We start from the raw sequence: 21,434 nt of genomic DNA, 5'->3' as shown, positions 1-21,434 counted from the left end.
TGGCATCTGTCCTATATCTATTGATGGGATTTATTCTAGAATCCTCTGGGAAGCCAGGGAGGAGATTGCCGAGCCTTTGACATTGATCTTTAAATCGTCAGTTTAAAGCTATGCCCTCTCGTGCTCGCCATCACCATACTTGGAAAAAGGCTCTCCCTGTCCACCCTGTCTAACCCTCTGATTATCTTATATGTCTCTATTAAGTCACCTCTCAACCTTCTTCTCTCTAATGAAAACAGCCTCAAGTCCCTCAGCATTTCCTCGTAAGACCTTCCACCCATACCAAGCAACATCCTAGTAAATCTCCTCTGAACCCTTTCCAAGGCTTCCACATCCTTCTTATAATGCGGTGACCAGAATTATACACAATACTCCAAGTGTGGCCGCACCAGAGTTTTGTACAGCTGCAGCATAACTTCATGGTTCCAGAACTCAATCCCTTGATTAATAAAAGCTAAAACACTGTATGCCTTCTTAATAACCCTGTCAACCTGGGTGGCAACTTTCAAGGATCTGTGTACATGGACACCGAGATCTCTCTGCTCAACTACACTGCCAAGAATCTTACCATTAGCCCAGTACTTTGCATTCCAGTTACTCCGACCAAAGTGAATCACCTCACATTGTCCGCATTAAACTTCATTTGCCACCTATCGGCCCAGCTCTGCAGCTTATCTATGTCTCTCTGTAACCGACAACATCCTTCGTCGCTGTCCACAACTCCACCGACCATAGTGTCGTCTGCAAATTTACTAACCCACCCTTCTACGCCCTCATCCAGGTTGTTTATAAAAATGACAAACAGCAGTGGACCCAACACTGACCCTTGCGGTACACCACTAGTAACTGGACTCCAGGATGAACATTTCCCATCAACCACCACCCTCTGTCTTCTTTCAGCAAGCCAATTACTGATCCAAACTGCTATATCTCCCACAATCTCATTCCTCCACATTTTGTACAATAGCCTACTGTAGGGAACCTTATCGAACGCCTTGCTGAAATCCATATACACCACATCAACTGGTTTACTCTCATCTACCTGTTTGGTCACTTTCTCAAAGAACTCAATAAGGTTTCTGAGGCACGACCTACCCTTCACAAAACCGTGCTGACTATCCCTAATCAAATTATTCTTTTCTAGATGATTATAAATCCTATCTCTTATAACCTTTTCCAACACTTTACCAACAACTGAAGTAAGGCTCACTGATCTATAATTACCAGGGTTGTCTCTACTCCCCTTCTTGAACAGGGGAACCACATTTGCTATGCTCCAGTTTTCTGGCACTATTCCTGTAGACAATGACGATTTAAAGATTAATGTCAAAGGCTCGGCAATCTCCTCCCTGGCTTCCCAAAGGATCCGAGGATAAATCCCATCTGGCCCAGGGGACTTAACTATTTTCACACTCTGCAGGATTTCTAATACCTGTGAACCTCAATCCCACCCAATCTAGTAGCCTGTATCTCAGTATTCTCCTCGACAACATTGTCGTTTTCTAGAGTGACTACTGTCGAAAAATATTCATTTAGTGCTTCCCCTATCTTCTCTGACTCCACACACAACTTCCTACTACTATCCTTGATTGGCCCTAATCTTATTCTCGTCATTCTTTTATTCTTTAAATACCTATAGAAAGCCTTAGGGTTTACCCTGATCCTATCCGCCAACAACTTCTCATGTCTCCTCCTGGCTCTTCTGAGCTTTCTCTTTAGTTTTTCCTGGCTACCTTGTAACCCTCAAACGCCCTAACTGAGCCTTCACATCTCATCCTAACATAAGCCTTCTTCTTCCTCTTGACCAGAGATTCCACTTCCTTCGTAAACCACGGCTCCCGCGCTCTACAGCTTCCTCCCTGCCTGACAGGTACATACTTATCTAGGACACACAGGAGCTTTTCCTTGAATAAGCTCCACATTTCTAATGTGCCCATCCCCTGCAGTTTCCTTCCCCATCCTATGCTTCCTAAATCTTGCCTAATTGCATCGTAATTGCCTTTCCCCCAGCTGTAACTCTTGCCCAGTGGTATATACCTATCCCTTTCTATCACTAAAGTATACATAACAGAATTGTGATCACTATCACCAAAGTGCTCACCTACTTCCAAGTCTAACACCTGGCCGGGCTCATTACCCAGTACCAAATCTAATGTGGCTTCACCCCTTGTTGGCCTGTCTACATACTATGTCAGGAAGCCCTCCTGCACACACTGGACAAAAACTGACCCATCTATACTACTTGTACTATAGTGTTCCCAGTCAATATTTGGAAAGTTGAAGTTCCCCATGACAACTACCCTGGCTCTCTCACTCCTATCGAGAATCATCTTTGCTATCCTTTCCTCTACATCCCTGGAACTATTCAGAGGCCTATAGAAAACTCCCAACAGGGTGACCTCTCCTTTCCTGTTTCTAACCTCAGCCCATACTACCTCAGTTGACGAGTCCCCAGACATCCTTTCTGCAACTGTAATACTGTCCTTGACCAACAATGCCACACCTCCCCCTCTTTTACCATCTTCTCTGTTTTTGTGTCCAAAAGGCCACTTTTGGAATATTGTCTGGAGTTCAGGTTTCCCTCCTACAGGAAGGATGTTGTAAAACTCAAAAGAGTTCACAAAGGATTTCCAAAGATATTGTCAGGATTGGAGGGTTCAGCTATAGGGAGAGGCTGAATAGGCTGAGGTTGTTTTCCCTGGAGCATCAGAGACTGAGGGGTGACTTTATAGAGGTTTATAAAATGATGAGGGACATAAATAGGGTAAATAGCCAAGGTCTGTTCCCTGGGGTGGGGGAGTCCAGAACTAGAGGGCATAGGTTTAAGGTGAGAGGGGAAAGATTTAAAAGAGACCTAAAGGGCAAATTTTTGATACAGAGGATGGTATGGGTATGGAATGAGCTGCCAGAGGAAGTAGTGGAGACTGGTACAATTACAACATTTAAAAGGCATCTTGATGGGTATATGAATAGGAAGGGTTTAGAGGGATATGGGCTAAGTGCTAGCAAGTTGGACTAGATTAATTTAGGATAACTGGTCAGCATGGACGGGTTGGGCCAAAAGGTCTGTTACCATGACTCTATGACTCTATAACGTGTGTTCTACTGATTCGACACTGAGTCTAATGTTGGAAATGTGCCTTTCCCGCCCCTTAACCAACCGCCTCGTCATTCATCATAGTCAAAACACACTTTTGAATAAATTACCCACATGATGGGAAGAGGTTCACAGAGTGAGTTATGGTGTGACACAAAGAGTTCAGATTGGGTTCCACAAGGACTTGCACTTTTACAGTTTTAGGAGGTAATTTGAAGCTTCCTGCTTATGTTAGAAATTTGTAGCTTTCCAACACATCTGTTGTTTGCTGTAGTACATCGTTGCTGTGCGACATTATTTTAATATTTTATTATGTGTTTAACTTCCTCTCTCACACGCTCTTTCCCTCTCTCTGAAACCCCCACACAGCCTAAACTGAATTATGATGCAGCGTGTAAATAACAAAAAAAGTGTCTGGAGCCATTCTGTTCCCCACATTTTTCGGATGTGAACAGACAGCATGTAGGTATGGCACTTGACAAAATACAACCTTATTTTACTTAGAGTCAATGCATAACCACCCTCCTGCACAATGAAAATGTTCAGGCACAAGTATCAATTTGTTTCGTTCTTGTCCTTTTCAATTACAGATGATCTGGGCCAGCTGATCAGAGAATGACAGCAACTTACATTTATATAGCACCTTTAACATAGCAAAACATCCCAAGATACTTATAGAAGCGCGGTCAGACAAAACTTTTGATACTACGCTGTGCAAGATATGAGGACTAGTGACCAATAAATTCATCAAAGACGTAGGTTTTAAGGGAGAAGACAGAGATAGAGACATGTGGAAATAGTGAGTGCGGGATAAAGCCATAGGTCAGAGCAAAATTAGGCCATTCAGCCCATTGAGTCTGCTCTGCCTTTTAATGAGATCATGGCTGATCTGATAATCCTCACTTTTCTGCCTTTTCCAAATAACCCTTGATTCCCCTTACTGATTAAAAATCTGTCTGTCTCAGTCTTGAAGATAGTTGACAACCCAGTTTTGACGGCTCTGTGGAGTAAAGAGCTCCACAGATTAATTACTCTGTGACAGAAGAAAATCCTCCTCACCTCAGTCTCAAATTTGACAAATGACATTTCCTTGAACATTTAGTTCCCATCTTTAATTTCTTTGTAATCATTTCTCCACAATGGCTCTAGGAACATACTCTTCACCCTATACTAATACTGTCAATTCATTTATTGTGTTCTGAATACTGCAGGGATTTAAGTAAGTCATTAATTTTGCTTTCTTGTCATTTTCCCCCTTTCACCCTATTTGCAGCTGAAATTCTACGTTTGTAGATTTTCCCCCTTCCTGTCCCATTCTGGTTACCATGTTAGTTACCCTTTAATGCTGCCATATCTTCTTGCTATTTCAGCCAATGCATTATCTCTCCAGAACCCTTCCCCTCTTTATTTAATTTAAAGCTTTCTTTAAAGCCCTGGTTGTACAATTCACCAGGACACTGGCCCCAGCCCGGTTCAAGTGAAGCCTCTTACTCCAGCATTGGTGCCAGTACCACATGAACTGAAATCCATTCCTCCTACACCAGCCTTCAAGCCAAGCATTTAATTCCTTGACTTTATTTGCCACACGCCAGTAGTTTACCTGTGGCTCAGGTAGTAATCCCAACCTCATTACCTTGGATATTCTGCTTTATAATTTAGCTCCTAACCATTCAAAATCTTTCAACAGAACCTCAGTTCTATCTTAAATAAAATCATTGGACAACAATTTGATCCTCCTCTTTCTCTCCATGATCCTCTCCAACCTTGTCGAGCTGTTCTAACCCTGGCACTGGGCAGGCTTCTGGACTCCTGTTCACAGCTGCAGAGAACAGTATCCATCTCCCTAATTATACTATACCCTGACTACAACTACATTCTTAAAGCCTCCCCAAACTTAAGTGGCTCCTTGTACCTTGTGCTGTGGTCAGTTTGCTTTTCCTTCCTGCACTCTCCATTCTTGTACACCTGCAGTTATGAGCTTGCAAGACTTATAACTGCTGGTAATGGCAGGGACTGAACCTTCTTGAAAGCTAACCCTTTGGGTGCTCATACCTGCCTTACCTGCAAACACTCGCTCCTGTTCCTGATTGCTGACCAAATCTGTACCTCATCCAAGAGGTGTGGCCACCTCCTAGAGCAAAGTGTCCAGGTAACTTGTCCCATCCATGACATGGGGCACAGTCTGCAGCTTGGACTTGGATCTGAAGGATTACTTCAGCTGCAAACATTTACTACACGAGTGTACGCCCTTGGTGTCCAGCAGCACCAACATGCTGCAGCAGCAACACATTATCTGACCAGCCATATGGATCATATTTTATTTAATATATCTCTCGAGGATTCCTGCACTTTACCCATTATTGTGTTTTTGAATCCAGGATCGATCTTATACTTAATAAGCTTTTTTTAAAAGAAAATACGAAACAAAAGACTTAAACTCAAAGTCAAACTCAAAGTCTTAAACTCAAACTGAGGAATTTCTGTTCACTTTAAGTCCAGAAAGAATCATCAATCCTATTCACCATTCAGCTGCTTTGTTCAGGTTAAAGCAACCAAACACCTCTTTCTCTTCCTCTGTTTAACTCACTGAGACATTCAACTTCAGAACTCAAGTACTAAGTCAAACTAAGTTCGCTCCTTCTCTCCGCTCCCAACAAAAAGTATCTACCTGAGTCACTTAATGAGCGTCCAACTTCAGCTGGTTCTTCATTAATCTGCTCTTTCTTTGGGTGAAAAATAAACTGCCCAAACTTGCACTTTCAGAAATTAAACTGCAGACTTCAGTTTAATTCCAACTATAAACTAAATAAAGTTCAAATAAATTAAAGGTTTACACTTTCTTACCCAGCAAACACATACTCAGTCCAAGATGGCTGCTCAGAAGGGGCAGCACTAATTTGATGAGCCCAATGACACCTTCTGAGTTGTTCTATTTTATGGTTCACTGTTGTTGGGAAGAGCTTGTTTAGCCAGAGAGGGAATATTCTGGACTTTATCAAGATGGATATGTTAGGGAAAGAAAACAATTAATTTATGTTTGAGAGATAGATCTCTCTTAAGGAGAGACATGATACATGAGTATTGGAAATTGAGATGTGTACAAACTAATTGCAATATTGATTTGTATTTTATATTTGAAATATGAGATTTCTGTGTGGCAAACTAAGTCACAAAGCTGAACACACCTCTGAGCTAGAATTAAGTAAGTTTCATTCCTTGGATCGAGTAAGATTAACTGGGCTAAAATACTCTGTTGCCCCACAGTGCCTGCAAGCATCCTTTACTTTCATGTCCTTGAAATTCACCTTTTCTTTCAAATTTCCTCTCACCTCTCATGCTGGGTAAGAATACAAACCAATGGATACAATGAGGAGCTATGCCCAGACTGTGGTATCTCTGAGCCAATCCCTTAAAGAATGGCAGTGGGACATTTTGTAAAGTGATTGTTACAGAAAATAACATCTTCAGCAGGCAATCACTGAACTTTAGGGATGTAATATCTTTTGTAAATAACACAGCTATTGCCTTGGTTTATGATGTTATCATACATACATGATTAACCTTCTAACTTTCTCCCTATCTTCTCTTTATCTCTTCCTTTTATATAATACCCAACAGATATATAACAGAGATCCATACCTATTGGACTCTGGTTCTCACTGGTATAATGCAAACTCACATCTGGTAGCTAATAAAAAAATCTTCCCTAATGTTTTGTAACTTTACACCTCGGGCCAAGAACTAGTGGACTACAGATGGACGAAAGTGTAGAAGAAATATCCTTCCCCCCCACGGCCCCCCCCCCCCCCCCCATCCCCACCCCAAGAAAATGGACATGCTCAAAAGGCACACATCAGAAATAATCAGACAGTGTTAGAGAAAGATGATGGATGAATATCTGGTTGAAATAGGGATAGGATAGATGTGATGTTAAATATGATCAGATTACTACCTGGCATTTGCTGCCAAATATCCATTGTTAAATGCAAACCATCCGAACAGTTTGATTAAATTAAAGAATGGAATCACTCCCAAGCATTCAGTCCAATTCTTGAGTATCTGTTTAGAATGTTTTAAACCTCTGTTCATGAAATATAACGCTGCATGTGGCAGAACACTGCACTTTTATAGCAGTCAGCTGGCAAGGTGGGATTAGGATCTGAATCAATTGCATTTTATTCACAGGCCTCTTGGACTTAATGAAAAGTAGCATTCCTGTCGGGTGGCACGGTGACACCGTGGCTCAGTGGTTAGCACTGCTGCCTCACAGCGCCAGGGACTCAGGTTTGATTCCCACCTCAGGAAATTGTCTGTACGGAGTTTGCATAATCTCCCTGTGTCTGTATGGGTTTCCTCTCACATTCCAAAAGATGTGCAGGTCAGGTGAATTGGCCATGCTAAGTTGCCCATAGTGGTAGTTGCATTAGTCAGGGGTAAATGTAGGGAGAATGAGTCTGGGTGGATTACTGGTTGGAGGGGTCGGTGTGGACTTGTTGGGCTGAAAGGCCTACCCCCACGCTGTATGGAATGTAACAATGCACATGAAGAGGACTTCCGTTGCACGTGGGATCACAAGGTTTAGCTGCCTCCTTTAGGAGAAAGGTGCTAAGGTTTATTTAGTGCAAATTCCTCTGTGCCATAGTTGATGATATTGGAAACTGGTGGAATTTCCAGAAATCCCTCAGTCTCTGCAATAAATTTTCCAATCCTGCAAACTCAGTGAGCACTTGAAACACAACAAAACAAAGATTTTGATATAAATATTGTACAGAATGTTATTGGAGTCAGACTACTTTCCAATATAACTTCTAGCTGGATTTGTGAATTCATCCTGAGATATAAGTCACACTGTCACCAGAAAGACCTCAAGTCAATGCCATGCTTCTTGCTAACATTGTATTTCCTCCTGAAGACACATTTTGAAGGAGTGGAGGGATTTTCGGCCTGATTAAAAATCTGACAAGTAGTGAATAGTATTCCCGCTGCTGGAACCATCTCTATAACAATTAAGAGTGGGGGATGGCTGTCCTCAATGGCAGGTGGTTTTCCCAGCCCATGTATTGAAGAGGTGGGGGATATATCATACGTGAGTATCTGCTGCATATTATCACAGAACTCCAAGCTGGAGTTCCTGTCTCCAGGCACCAGACCATCTTGAGTGCAGCTTCCACTCCAGACATGACAATGTTAGCACTAAGTCAAAGGCTACATCACTGTCATATTTCATGACTTCTAAAATTACACCTTCTAAATTTCTCTTATTCTTCTATACTTATTTGTATATCGATGCCCCTTAGACCACTGCCTCTCTCTGTCGTGAATACACCAGAGATTGCCATGCTAGAGTGAAGCTCCTGAAGCACACAAAGTGGTGTGTAACACACACAGTGCAAACCATTGCCTTATGAAATGGAAAGCTGCAGCTTAATTATATTGATAGCCAACAGACAGTGACGCATAAATTATTAAATAACTTATAACTTAACACATACCCACTTGTGTGGCATGAATGTAATTTTCTTTCAAGCTCCTTAATCCACTCATAATAAATATCTATTCATCTGTATAGCAAAAATTCTAACTCTCAAGTATTTTATATTGACGTAGATGTGGGAAGAACATTAGTAAGCATGATTTATGTAAAAATAATGAAAATTCTCAGAGTGGGAATAGGAAATAATGTAGTCGCAATATTCAATATATTAAATAGCAGACCATCAATGGGGAGGTGGTTGTGCATTGCCAATGTCACCAGTATCATGAGGCCCAGGGCATTGCTGTAGGGACACTGACCCTGTGGTGAAATAATTCATAAAATCTGGAGTTGAAAGTTAGCTATCAGCAATGGTAATTGTGAAACTTAACATTAGGTTATTATAGAAGCCTTTCTGGTTCTCTAAGATTCTTTAGATCATCCTTCCCTAGTCTGGCTGTGATTTATTTACCTGTAACAGTGATTTTGTTGACTCTCTGTCCTTTGAAGTGGCTTAGCCAACCATTGGGTTCAAGGGATAATTCAGGATGAGCAATGAAGTCAGGTACTGTCAGCAACACCCACATCCCTTGAAAGAACAAAAATAAAATGCTGTCCTATTGAGACTAAAAATTCTGACGCTTTTTTTGAAAACAAGTTTTTAGTTCCTTGAAAGTAGAGTCACAGGTGGACAGGAGAGCATTTGGTTTGCTTTCCTTTATTGATCAGTGCATTGAATATAGGAGTTGGGAGATCATGTTGAGGCTGCACAAGACGCTGGTTAGGCCACTTTTGGAATACTGCACTAAATTCTGGTCTCCCCGCTGTAGGAAGGATGTTGTGAAACTTGAAAGGGTTTGAAAAAGACTTTCAAGGATGTTGCCAGGGTTGGAGGATTTGAGCTATAGGGAGAGGCTGAACAGGCTGGGGCGTTTTTCCCTGAAACTTTGGAGGTGGAGGAATACCTTATAAAGTTTTTTGAGGGGCATGGATATGGTGAATAGACAAGGTCTTTTCCTCAGGGTAGGAGAGTCTAAAGCTAGAGAGCATAGGTTTAAGCTGACTGGAAAAGGTTTAAAAGGGGCCTAGGAGGAACATTTTCACACAGAGGGTGATGTAATGGAATGAACCACCAGAGGAAAGAGTGGTGCCTGGTACAATTACAGTGATTAAAATGCAACTGCCTGGGTATATGAATAGGAAGGGTTATAGTGATATGGGGGGCCAAGTACTATTTAGGATACCTGGTCGGCATAGTGTGGAAAGTGTGAGGTGATTCACTTTGGAAGGAGCAACAGGAATGCAGAGTACTGGGCTATTGGTAAGATTCTTGAACAGAAAGATCTTGGTGTCCATGTACATAATTCCCTGAAAGTTGCCATCTGGGTTGATAGGGTTGTTAAGAACGAATATGGCCTGTTAGCTTTTATTTGTAGAGGGATTGCATTTTGAAACCATGAGGCCATGCTGCAGCTGTACAAAACTCTGGTGCGACTGCACTTGGAGTATTGCGTATAGTTCTGGTCCCTGCATTATAGGAAAGATGTGGAAGCATTGGAAAGGGTTCAGAGGAGATTTACTAGGATATTGCCTGGTATGAAGGGAAGGTCTTTTGAGGAAAGGCTGAGGGACTTGAGGCTGTTTTTGTTAGAGTAGTAAGTTGAGAGGTGACTTAATTGAGACGTATCAGAGCGTTAGATAGGGTGGACAGTTACAGCCTTTTTCTTCGGATGGTGATGGCTAGCATGAGGGGACATAGCTTTAAATTGAGGAATGACAGATATAGGACCAATGTCAGAGGTAGTTTCTTTACTCAGAGAGTGGTAGGGACATGGAATGTGCTGCCTGCAACAGCAGTAGACTCGCCAACTTTAAGGGCTTTTAATGGTCATTGGATAGGCATATGGATGAAAATGGAATAGTGTAAGTAAGATGGGCTTCAGATTGGTTTCTCAGGTCAGCGCAACATTGAGGGTCGGAGGGGCTGTACTACGCTGTAATGTTCTATGTTCACTGCAGTCCACGTGCTGTCGGTTGAACCACAATGCTGTTAGGGTGGGAGTTCCAGGAATTTTATCCTGCCATTTATTTTCTGTTCATCATCTGAGCAGTCACTTGAAAGTCAAAATCTGAATTGTGATTCAATTGAAAATGATATCCACGGTTATGAATATACAAAGGATGCAACACACACTGAAATTGAATTCCTTCTCTGTTCTAGGGGATGTTCAAATAAACAAGTGTCTGAGCAATGGGCTGATTTTGTGAAAGGCATTTATTTCTTGCTTCTCGTCTTATTTAGTGCTGCAGGGTGAAACTTGCAACATTACAAATGAATTAAGGGGAGACATGGTGGCTTTATGATAATGTTCTGGATTCTTGCTCCAGATGCCCAGTTAATTTATTTTTATTCAATCATGGGGTGTGGGTATCACTGGCTTACATATATTGCCAGTTTCAAATTGCCCAGGTGGTAAATTGTGGTTCTTGAACTGCTGCTGTCATTGAGGTGTAGTGACTCTTACAATGCTGTTAGAAAAGGAGTTCAGGATTTTGACACAGTGATATAGTTCCAAATCAAGATGGTACCTGGTTTGTAGGGAATTGCATGTGGTGTTGTCCCCATGCATTTGCTGCACTTATCCTCTAGGTGGTAGTGGTTGTGGATTTAGGTGATACTGCTTCAGGAACCTTGTTGATGATGTAAATGGTACACACTGTTGCTACTGGACATCACTATGGTGGTGCAGGGAGTGAATGTTGAAGATGGTGGATGTGCTGACGAGTGGCTACTGAGCAGTGCCTCCTGATATGGACCTTGTAGATGGTGGACAGGCTTTAGGGAAGCAGATGAATTATTTTTTGTTATCCTCAGGAGTAAGTTTCAAATCCCATTATGGCCGTTACAATTTAAAGAACTGGTGGAACTTAGATTTAATTAATAAACCTGGAATGTAAAGATAGCCTCAGTAATGATGGCCATGACAACTATCATAATCTTTCATAAAAACCCATCTGGCTTGCTAATATCCTTTAGGGAAGGAAATCTCCCATCCTAACTAAGATTAACATACACATGACTTCAGACTCACAGCAAGCAACTGTCCTCTAAAATGCCTGAGTAAGCCACTAAGTTTGAGGGCAATTAGGGATGGGAAATAAATGCTGGTCTTGCCAATGAGATCCACATTCCATGAATGAATAAAGATATAAAAAAAAGATTATTAATGGAATAATTTTTCTATAAGACAATCTCCTAACCGTAAAAGGAAATGTAGTACAGTTTTGTACATATCTTCATTATGGCTACTACTAAATTAAGATAAAATTAATTGTGAACTACAGATGAACAGATTTCCTATTGCTCATGCTGCTCTTTCCCTACATTTTGCTGAAATGCCCACCAAGAGCAGATTCTTTCTTTCATTGGTGCCTTACATTGTAGACTGTAGCCTTTTTAATTGTTATTTTACCTCACCTTACACAATCTAATGAGTTACAAATTCAGAAGTTAAAAACACAACAGGCAAAATAAAACATCACCACCATCCCATCAGTGTTCAGATAATGGTGCATAGTGGCATTACTACTGGACTGGCAATCTGGACAAGTATTGCAGTGAATGGAATTTGAAGGCAATTACTAAAATTCAAAGCTAATGATGTTGTGACAAATCTTATTCATTGTTTTAAGAGCCCATCTGATTTACCAAATTCCCTTTTATGGAAGGGAATCTGCCACCCTTTTCCAATCCATCTACATGTGATTCCAGACCTTTAGCAGTGTGGCTGATTTTCAACTGACTTTTGGTATGACTTAGCCAGCTCTTGATTCAAGGGAAATTAAAGATGAAAACAAATTATGATCTTGCCACCAACACTAATATTCCATGAATGTATAAAGAACGAAAATGGCATATACAATCATAAAACCATTTGTACTTATTTCCAAACAAGTTTTTTTGTCTAATTCATCAAAGCACATGTTTTATGATGGGCTCAGTGATAATCTCAGATTTGGAGTCACTGATTTGAAGAAAAAGCAGCTTGGTCGCAATTGAAAATTTCTTTTAGGTTAGATGTTTTCTTTGTTAAGGGCAGCTAAGAACCAGTCATCTGCATACAGAATCTTCCTGATTATTTAATTCAAAAGGAAAATTCCCTACTTAAACCTTTCATTCCAGCTATTTGATAATTGAGGAGGAAGTGAGTATGAAAATAATTCTGGTATAGAGGACGCTTAAGGTACAGTTGTAGAGTCCCTACTTCTGAGCCTGAACACCCAACTTATATCTCATCTACTCCAGAAGTATGTCATAGCATGTCTGAGCAGACTAATTAAAATATATGATTCTGGTATCTGGTTGATAGTGAATGCCCTAATTGAGAATATATCTGGACCTGTGTAATACAACCCACAGGCAACCACCACATTGGGATGTAAGGTTAAGTTAATTGATGGTTACAGAGCAGAAGGAGCTCAATTTTGTCCATCTGTGCTCATCCACTGAAGGAGGAATTCATCTGCTTTTCAATTCTTCTCTTCTTTGTTCAGCCTGGTTCATAATTGCTATATTCACCTAATATTTGTCATCTTCTGCTCCATTTTGATTTTTCTCCTCTTTGCCATTCAGGGAACTCTGGGATAGTTTGCTCTAGTGTTTTCCTTTGTGGGAACATACCTTGAATGGACTTGAACACTGTCTTATTTAAAAGCAGCCATAGTTAAGTTGAGTTGCAGATTTGCTAATCTTTGAATCTTTGTCAGATTTATTATTATCTCATTGAAATTGTCTTGCTCCCAATTCATCATACTTCACCTGAATTGCTCCTCATCCTTTTTCATTGCCAGCCTAAACTTTATGATGCAATGTTTATTGTCTCCTCGCATTCTTCCACTAACACTTGGCTCGCCTCATTCCCAAGAACTTTGTGTAGTAGTCCCTCCTTTCTTACTGAACTGGAAATGTGCTGCCGTAGAAATTTTTCTTGAACCACTTGAGGAATACTCGCTCCTCTGTTATTTGCGTTATTGCCATCGCAGACTGTATCCTGATAATTGAAGTCCCCCACTGATAATTGAAGTACACTGCAATATTGTATTTCTGAAGTTTTCTGACTTGTTTGCCCTCTACATTTCCCCCCTCTAGCTGGTGGGCCACAGATAACGATGAACAATGTGATTGCACCTATGTTTGTTCCAGGCAAATAGATTCTTTCCTCTGCCTCTCTGGGACATCCTCTCCAGTACTGTGATGTTCTCCTTGCTAAATTCTGTCATCTCTCCTCCTTCCTGCCCCTCCTAATTTTTCTTAGTAAGCAGGAGTATTTAAAACGTCGTTCCTTCATATTTGATCTCGGTCTCTGTTATCACCACAACCTGATATTTCCATGTGGCTATCTGCTTCCATAACTCACCAATCTTATCCACCACAGGCAGTCTATTCACGAACACGCAATATTTACATTTCATGGTTCTATCCTTACGCACGGAAAGCAAATGTCAATAACAATACATTTATATAACGCCTATAACGTAATAAAACACCCCAAATATCCAGCGGAGGCATTACAAAACTAGTCAAACAAAGAGGACCGTGGTCTTGATCAGACAGCTGAGTTTTAGGACTGTCTTTCGGGGGCAAATATGGGACAAAATGTTGGAGGGTTTGGTGGAGGGGGTGAACTGCAGAGCTGTTGGAGGCACCACCAGAACATTTTACACTTCCATCTCCAGCATGAGCTGCCTTTCAATTCATCTCACAATCATAGTGATCTCACTAATGGCTGGCCCACTATACAAATCAGTGAGAACAAATGCACGGGGTACGTCCAACCCAGCCACAATGCGCTTTGATGAACGTGTCCTTTCACATTTTCCTCGCTCAAAGGCACCTTCTGTTTCAGCACCTTGGCCAGCAGGTGTGCGCAGGCGCACACTGGGCGGGGCAGAGCCGTGTCCTATGATTGACATGCTCAGCGGCCATTGGAGCAGGAGGGACTACCGGGGGGCAGGCCAATGGGAGGCTGGAGGGGGCGGGCCAGCCAGTTTGGTTCATTCGAACCGCGGCTGCTGGGTTGGTTCAAAGCAGAGAAAGCAGGAGGCAGCCCGGGAGCCAGGTATCTCCATCCAGAGGGAGGGTCAATCTGGGTCAACTCAACTCACACCAGGGGCTGAGAGCGGGAGGGGAGGGGAGCGGGGGGGAGGGAGGGAGGGAGGTGGACGGGGTCCGGCTGTAGTTGGGGAACTTTCCCGGCAGTGGCATGGTCTCTGTAGGGAACCACTTGCTTTCAGCCAGAGCACGAGGTGATGGATGGAGCCGGGACCAATGCTACAGCTGCAAGGATTCCCAACTCAAGCATGATGCTGGGGCCACGGAACTCCAGTGTTTTGGAGGATGAAGTCTCCGGGAACGGCTCCCCGGCTTTGAGAATCAGCATCTCCATCACCTACTCCATCGTGTGTGCCATTGGCTTGGTGGGCAACTTGCTGGTTTTCTTCCTGATGAGGGCGAAGCAAGGGCGCAAGAACTGCACCATCAACTTCTTCGTCCTCAACCTGGCGGTGACGGACTTCCAGTTCGTGCTGACCCTGCCGTTCTGGGCGGTGGACACGGCTCTGGACTTTAGCTGGCCCTTCGGAGACGCCATGTGTAAGATCATCCTGTCGGTCACCGTGATGAACATGTACGCCAGCGTCTTCTTCCTCACCGCCATGGCCATGGCCCGTTACTGGTCGGTGGCCTCGGCTCTCAGATCTCGGAAAAGCCGGCTGCGATGCTCGGTCAGATGGGTCAGCTTGCTGCTTTGGCTGGCGGCCAGTGTGGCCACTCTGCCCACCGCCGTGTTTGCCAGCACCAAGTCCCTGAACGGCGAGAAGCTGTGCCTGCTGAATTTTCCTGACGATGGCCAGTATTGGCTTGCGCTGTACCACATCCAGAAGATCACGCTGGCGTTTGTCCTGCCCATGATCACGCTGACAGTCTGTTACCTTCTCCTACTCCGAATCCTGGCTCAGCACCACATCGGCACCAACAACCCGAAGAGAAAGTCCCGAGTCACCAGGTCCATCACCGTGCTCATGCTGGCTTTCTTTCTGTGTTGGCTTCCCAACCACGTTATCACCCTCTGGGGGGTCCTGGTTAAACTCAACGCGGTGCCTTGGGACAAAGCCTACTACACCTTACACGCCTATGTGTTCCCAGTCACTGTCTGCTTGGCACACACCAACAGTTGCCTGAACCCGGTGCTGTATTGCTTACTGAGGAGAGATTTCCGCCAGTCCATGAGGGAGATATTCTGGAAGATATCTTCACCCGGTCTGAGCCACGCCTGCGCTATCCGACCTTACTCGGGCCCTTTCAAAGCCGAGCTGCCGGTGGGAATCCCTCTAAACACCAGGGATGGAGAGCGCTGTCAGTCAGCCTCCCAGTGTAACAGGCAGGGGGACGGTGCTGTGTCCAAGTGTAGCCTCCAGGAAAACTCCAAGTAAACTTGCGCTCTGTGTGTGTGTGTGTGTGTGTGTGTGTGTGTCTGGCTGTGTGGGTGTGAGTGGGTGTGGGTGTGAGTGGGGGTGTGTGTATGCGTGCATCTGTGTGGGTGTGTGTGTCTCTGTGTGTATGGGTGTGTGTGCCTGTGTCTAAGTCTGTCTGTCTGTGTGTGTGGGTGTGTGTCTGTGTGTGTGTCTGTGTGTGGGTGTGCGTGTGTGTCGCTGTGTGTGGGTGTGTGTCTGTGTGTGAGTGTGTGGATGTGCGTGTGTGTCGCTGTGTGTGGGTGTGTATGTGTGTCTGTGTCTGAGTCTGTCTGTGTGTGTGTGTCTGTGTGTGGGTGTGCGTGTGTGTGGGTGTGTGTCTGTGTGTGTGTCTGTGTGTGGGTGTGCGTGTGTGTCGCTGTGTGTGGGTGTGTATGTGTGTCTGTGTGTGTGTCTCTGTGTGTGAGTGTGTGTGGGTGGGTGTGGGTGGTGGGTGTGTGTGTGTTGGGTCTGCCCCTGTACGGGCGTTAGGGTTAGGGAATAACTGTGTCCCTGATGCAGTCAGAAAGAGACACAACTTCACAACGCACCGGCTCAGCTGAGCTCCCCCCGAAGCAGGGATCACTCGCCTTTCCAGCATTGACCACGAATCGTTTCTCCCGTTTTGTTTGGAAGGATTTGATGAGTCTTTATCGGGCAGCGGGCATTCATGAGCAGGTCGATCCCTGATGATCAAACCCAGCCTCCCTGGAGGTGGGGGAGGGGCGGGTTGATCTGGTTGATTGTGGATTTAAATACCCGGGATAGAAAGGGGAGCTTCCTTCACATGACTTTTTATTCCAGCCATTACCCGGCGGGCAATCATCACCCGCTACATCAGAGTTTCTTTCTAATGATCTGGATGGCAATGAGTGGGATCAGAGGAACTGAATGTCTGATGCCTGGAGCGGACATGAGGGGCCGAAAGGCCTCCTGCCGTGCTGTAAAAACTCTCGAACTGTTCATTTCTCCCATTCCTATGGCAACATTTCGAATTTCTTATGTTAAGCAACTGATTCGCCAAAAGCGGCTGTGGAATTAACTGTATGATGTTTAGAAGATGAACGATTTGCTTTGGAATTCGTTGTCGAGTTTAAGAAAGTAATTGTGGAATATTTAAGGACTTGGCCGACGTGGCGCTACCTCTTGTACATTTCCGTTCATTGACAGTCACGGTTTCTGATGTATGTCTAACTGTGCGTTAAGGTGGATGTACTTCATGTAACTTCATGAACACACTATTTCACTGAGAATGCGCCGAAAGAAATCGATTGTGACAATCCCCTTTTTTAATATTAAAGAATAAAATGGAACAACTGATGACAGCCCCACCGCTGCTGTGCCGTGCCATTCTGCAAAGCTAAATTTTCAGCAGATAAGGAAATCACTCTCAGCATTTTGGCTCTGTTGGGAACTCTGGATTTTTTAAAACCCCCAGTGTAACCACAATCCTCGGAGTTCAAAATATTTGACTTTTGAGCCAGAATGAGAAGGGGGTCACTGGACCCAAAACGTTAACTCTGATTTCTCTGCACAGATGCTGCCAATCTGCTGAGCTTTTTCAGCAAACCTCTGTTTTTGTTTAGGATTCTTTCAGCCTTTCCAACAAAAAAAGTCATAATTCTGTACGTGAATAGATTTTGTTTTCATTGTCGTGAACTTTCAGGAAAATACTCAATTTTTTCACTCAATGTGTGCAAAGTGACTTTATTTTCCGACAGTGGGACTGCAGGCTGGGATTGAAGGCCGCCCGTTCAGAGCCCTCTGGCGGAACAACAGCTCTCTTCCAGCATTAGAAACGTTTAACCTCATCCACCAAGAGACTTCAACCCTTCGCCTTTATTCATGTTCTCCTTAATCTTCAATAGGATGCGGGTGTTGTTGGCAAGATCAGCATTTGTTACCCATTCCTTGAACTGAATGGTGTTTTTTAAAAAAAAAGTAATTCATGGATGTGAGCAACACTGAAAGGATGGGGATATATTAAAAATCACACGACACCCGGTTATAGTCCAATAGGAAATAACTATGTTGGACTAGAACCTGGTGTTGTGGGATTTTTAACTTTGAGAAAGTGAGGACTGCAGATGCTGGAGATCAGAGCTTAAAAATGTGTTGCTGGAAAAGTGCAGCAGGTCAGGCAGCATCCAAGGAGCAGGAGAATCGACGTTTCTCCTCCTTTGATGCTGCCCTGACCTGCTGCACTTTTCCAGCAACACATTTTTAAGCTCTGATTTTTAACTTTATCCACCCCACTGACTCCTCCACAATTATGATATATTTCCAGGTCAGGATGGTGAGTGACTTGGAAGGGAACTTGCCTTGGGTGGTCTTCCTATGTCTCTGCTGCCCTTGTCCTTCTCAATGGTAATGGTTGCAGTTTTGGGGGGCTGCTGTCTAAGGATCTTTGGTGAATTTCTGCAGTGAATATCGTAGATTGTACACCTTGCTGCGACTGAGGGTCGCTGGTGGAGGGATTGGATGCTTATAGATCTGGTGCGAAGTCATTTCAGGGAACAGTTAAGAGTTAACCACATTGTGTAGGGCAGGAAGTCTGTCCCTCTGGACAGTTAGGGATGCGCAAAAAATTATAGCCCTACCACCAACACCCACATCTTATTGAAGAAAAATAATGTATGGTCCTGAACCCACAGCCTCTTGACGAGATCAAAGATTGCTGGTTGCAGCAGAGAGGCAAAGAGACAACTGGTCAATGAAACAAAACGTTTGGCTTTGGGACAGATAAATAAATAAATGTAGTTTTATACAACTTCCTCAATGTCAACATCCTGAGTTCAAACTTACAGTGCGATCCTTCCTGAGGTGGAAACACACCATGATCGATTCTTACAAAAGCATTTTAATTCAATTAACTGTATGTAAGCTAGTCCCTGCCCCCAACATCAATACGGAATGGTTACAGCGCCTTGGGGCTACTTCTGTTTGATTAACAGTTAGAACTCAATATTAAGCAAGAAATTACCACACTGCCCTCAGCAAAGTGGAAATAACAGCAGCGAGGCCTGGCCACCAATATAAATTAACTGACAGTGTGTTTCATTCAGTCCTGTTTGCGCTGCCCGGGGTGGAGGGGGTGCTCCACGTCACGATATTTTCTAGGCAACATGTATAGATGCAGAGCTCTGAGATAGGTGGGACTTGAGCCCCCCGCACTCCTGGCTCAGAGGTACGGACACCACAAGAAATCTCCAAATATCCCCTAATAAAATGAACACCTGAGGGCGTGGACACGCTTTGTAAGTAGATGTAACCCTGTTGCTGTGCCGCATGCAGTGTAAAAAAAAAGTAACTGAACTGAAGTCTTTGAAGTAAATATCGATTTTTTTAATTTCAAAAATGGGGTGGAAGGTTTTCAATTGAGGTTGAAGTTAGACAGTTGGACCAACATTTTTCTGATTGCGGAGTCTTTTGGCGTGAATAATACCAGAATATTTGATTTTCCTTCTCTCGTGGGTCAGAAACAACATCAGAAACAGAAACAGCATCCCTTAAAGTTCTCACTTTTATCGTCATTATTATTAAGATTATCGTTTTTTAGCTTAGTTATTATTTATTTATGTAATTAGTGGGTTTGTTTTTTAAATATTGATTTAAATTGTTTGGTTTTGTATTTGCTGTAACATTCAAAAGAAAAAAATCATTTTCTCAATAAAAATATATTTTAAAAGTTCTCACTTTGTTCAATATTGTGGATGCTGATGACCTGAAATTTAAAAGAAAGAGTGCTAGAAAAATACAAGCGTTACATTGCAATAAGAAGGCCATGTGGTAAAAACAATAACTGCATATGCTGGAAACCAAATACTGGATTAGTGGTGCTGGAAGAGCACAGCAGTTCAGGCAGCATCCAACGAGCAGCGAAGTCGACGTTTCGGGCAAAAGCTGCTCGTTGGATGCTGGCTGCTGTGCTCTTCCAGCACCACTAATCCAGTAAGAAGGCCATTTGGCCCATCGTGGCTGTAATGGCTCTTTGCATTATCAGTCTCCTGTATTGCCCTTGCACCTTGTTACAAATGCTGGTCCCACACAGCAGCAACAGTCTTATATTAACGAGTCTTCTTCGGAACTTGACTTCCCCCCAGTACTATGTGGTTGTATTTTCGAAGTCCATTCCTTCACGTTCGGTCGAGCACCGCCTGCTGCGTGCGCAGCCCCTGTCGTTACATTGCATTGTGACATTTCGAGTCACGTGAGCCGGTAGCCGGAAGTGCGAGCGCGGGAAACTCAGAAACTGGGATCAGGAGGGGAAATTAAACAGGGAGAGACCTGTGTTTCTGACTCCCTTCTCACAACAATATCTACAGAAAACATACTAAACACATAGGAAGCCATTTACCAACTACACAGTGATTCAGAATGGATGGCATTAATCGTTAGCAGCCCGGCTAGCTCAGTCGGTAGAGCATGGGACTCTTAATCCCAGGGTCGTGGGTTCGAGCCCCACGTTGGGCGCATGTTTTGGTCCTATAATTTTACAATTTCTTCATTAAATGTATAAATGCAAACAAAATAATCTCTTACCTTTAATAACCCTTCTTCCAGCTTAAACAGTTCCGATTCTGTCCTTGTAGCTTCAGCTGAGGATTTTGACCGTTTACATAATAACGTGTTTCCAGCAGTTTTCGTTCTATTTCTTTCGACATTTTCTGCTGCTCTGTTGTTCAGATTTGAAGTTTTCCCTTTCAATCTTTTCAATTCTTAAGCACTGGCTGACAGTTTCGACCGGTTGGAGACATATGATCGGTTTAATTGTATGTTAACTAATGTCACAATAACAATTGCGGGAGCCGAATGTGAGGTGGGGAACTGGGGAAACGATACTGTAGATCATTACTGTAAATTATAGTTTCTGCTATCCAGAAATTTTTCAATCAATTATTCCATTAATCCATTCTATCATTTGGGGGGGGGGGGGGGGGAGGCGTTAGCTCAGTTGTCTGGACGCTTGAGGCGTGGTGACCCTCAGGTTACAGCAACACCAGCTGTGTTTCACCCTCATCAGAAAGCAGCTTTATAGTCCCCGAAGGCAATGGCGATTTTAGCTTCATATTCAGGCAGCCATAAGGCCATAAAACACAGAAAAGGAAGTAAGGCCATTCGGCCCATCGAGTCCACTCTGCCATTTAATCATGGCTGATGGGCATTTCAATCCCACTTACCCGCACTCTCCCGGTAGCCCTTAATTCCTTGTGAGATCACAACTTTATCAATCTCTGCATTGAAGATATTTTACATCCCAGCCTTCATTGCGCTCCATGGCAATGAATTTCACAGGCCATCACTCTGTGGCTGAAGAAATGTCTTCTCATTTCCGTTATAAATTGACTCCCTCTA

The 21,434-nt window shown here is 43.3% G+C and overlaps 1 protein-coding gene and 1 non-coding gene across 2 annotated transcripts; both read left to right on the top strand.

The window, feature by feature from the left end:
- The first annotated feature begins 14,877 nt into the window (after positions 1–14,877).
- rxfp3.3a3 (relaxin family peptide receptor 3.3a3) lies at positions 14,878–16,099 on the top strand. Its single transcript, XM_072565324.1, has one exon. The coding sequence runs from the start codon at positions 14,880–14,882 to the stop codon at positions 16,059–16,061; it is 1,182 nt and encodes a 393-aa protein (XP_072421425.1). The 5' UTR covers positions 14,878–14,879; the 3' UTR covers positions 16,062–16,099.
- A 4,380-nt stretch (positions 16,100–20,479) lies between these two features.
- trnak-cuu (transfer RNA lysine (anticodon CUU)) lies at positions 20,480–20,552 on the top strand. Its single transcript has one exon. It is a non-coding gene; the product is annotated as a tRNA-Lys (tRNA).
- The last annotated feature ends 882 nt before the right edge of the window (positions 20,553–21,434 follow it).

Source organism: Chiloscyllium punctatum, chromosome 48, assembly GCF_047496795.1.
Source record: "Chiloscyllium punctatum isolate Juve2018m chromosome 48, sChiPun1.3, whole genome shotgun sequence".
NCBI classification, from domain to species: Eukaryota; Metazoa; Chordata; class Chondrichthyes; order Orectolobiformes; family Hemiscylliidae; genus Chiloscyllium; species Chiloscyllium punctatum.
The sequence above is the reverse complement of the archived record's forward strand: the minus strand, read 5'-3'. Positions and strand labels throughout refer to the sequence as shown.

Bases quoted from the DNA above. Each gene is read 5' to 3' on its own strand.
- rxfp3.3a3 (XM_072565324.1), top strand. From the start codon at position 14,880: ATGGATGGAGCCGGGACCAATGCTACAGCTGCAAGGATTCCCAACTCA.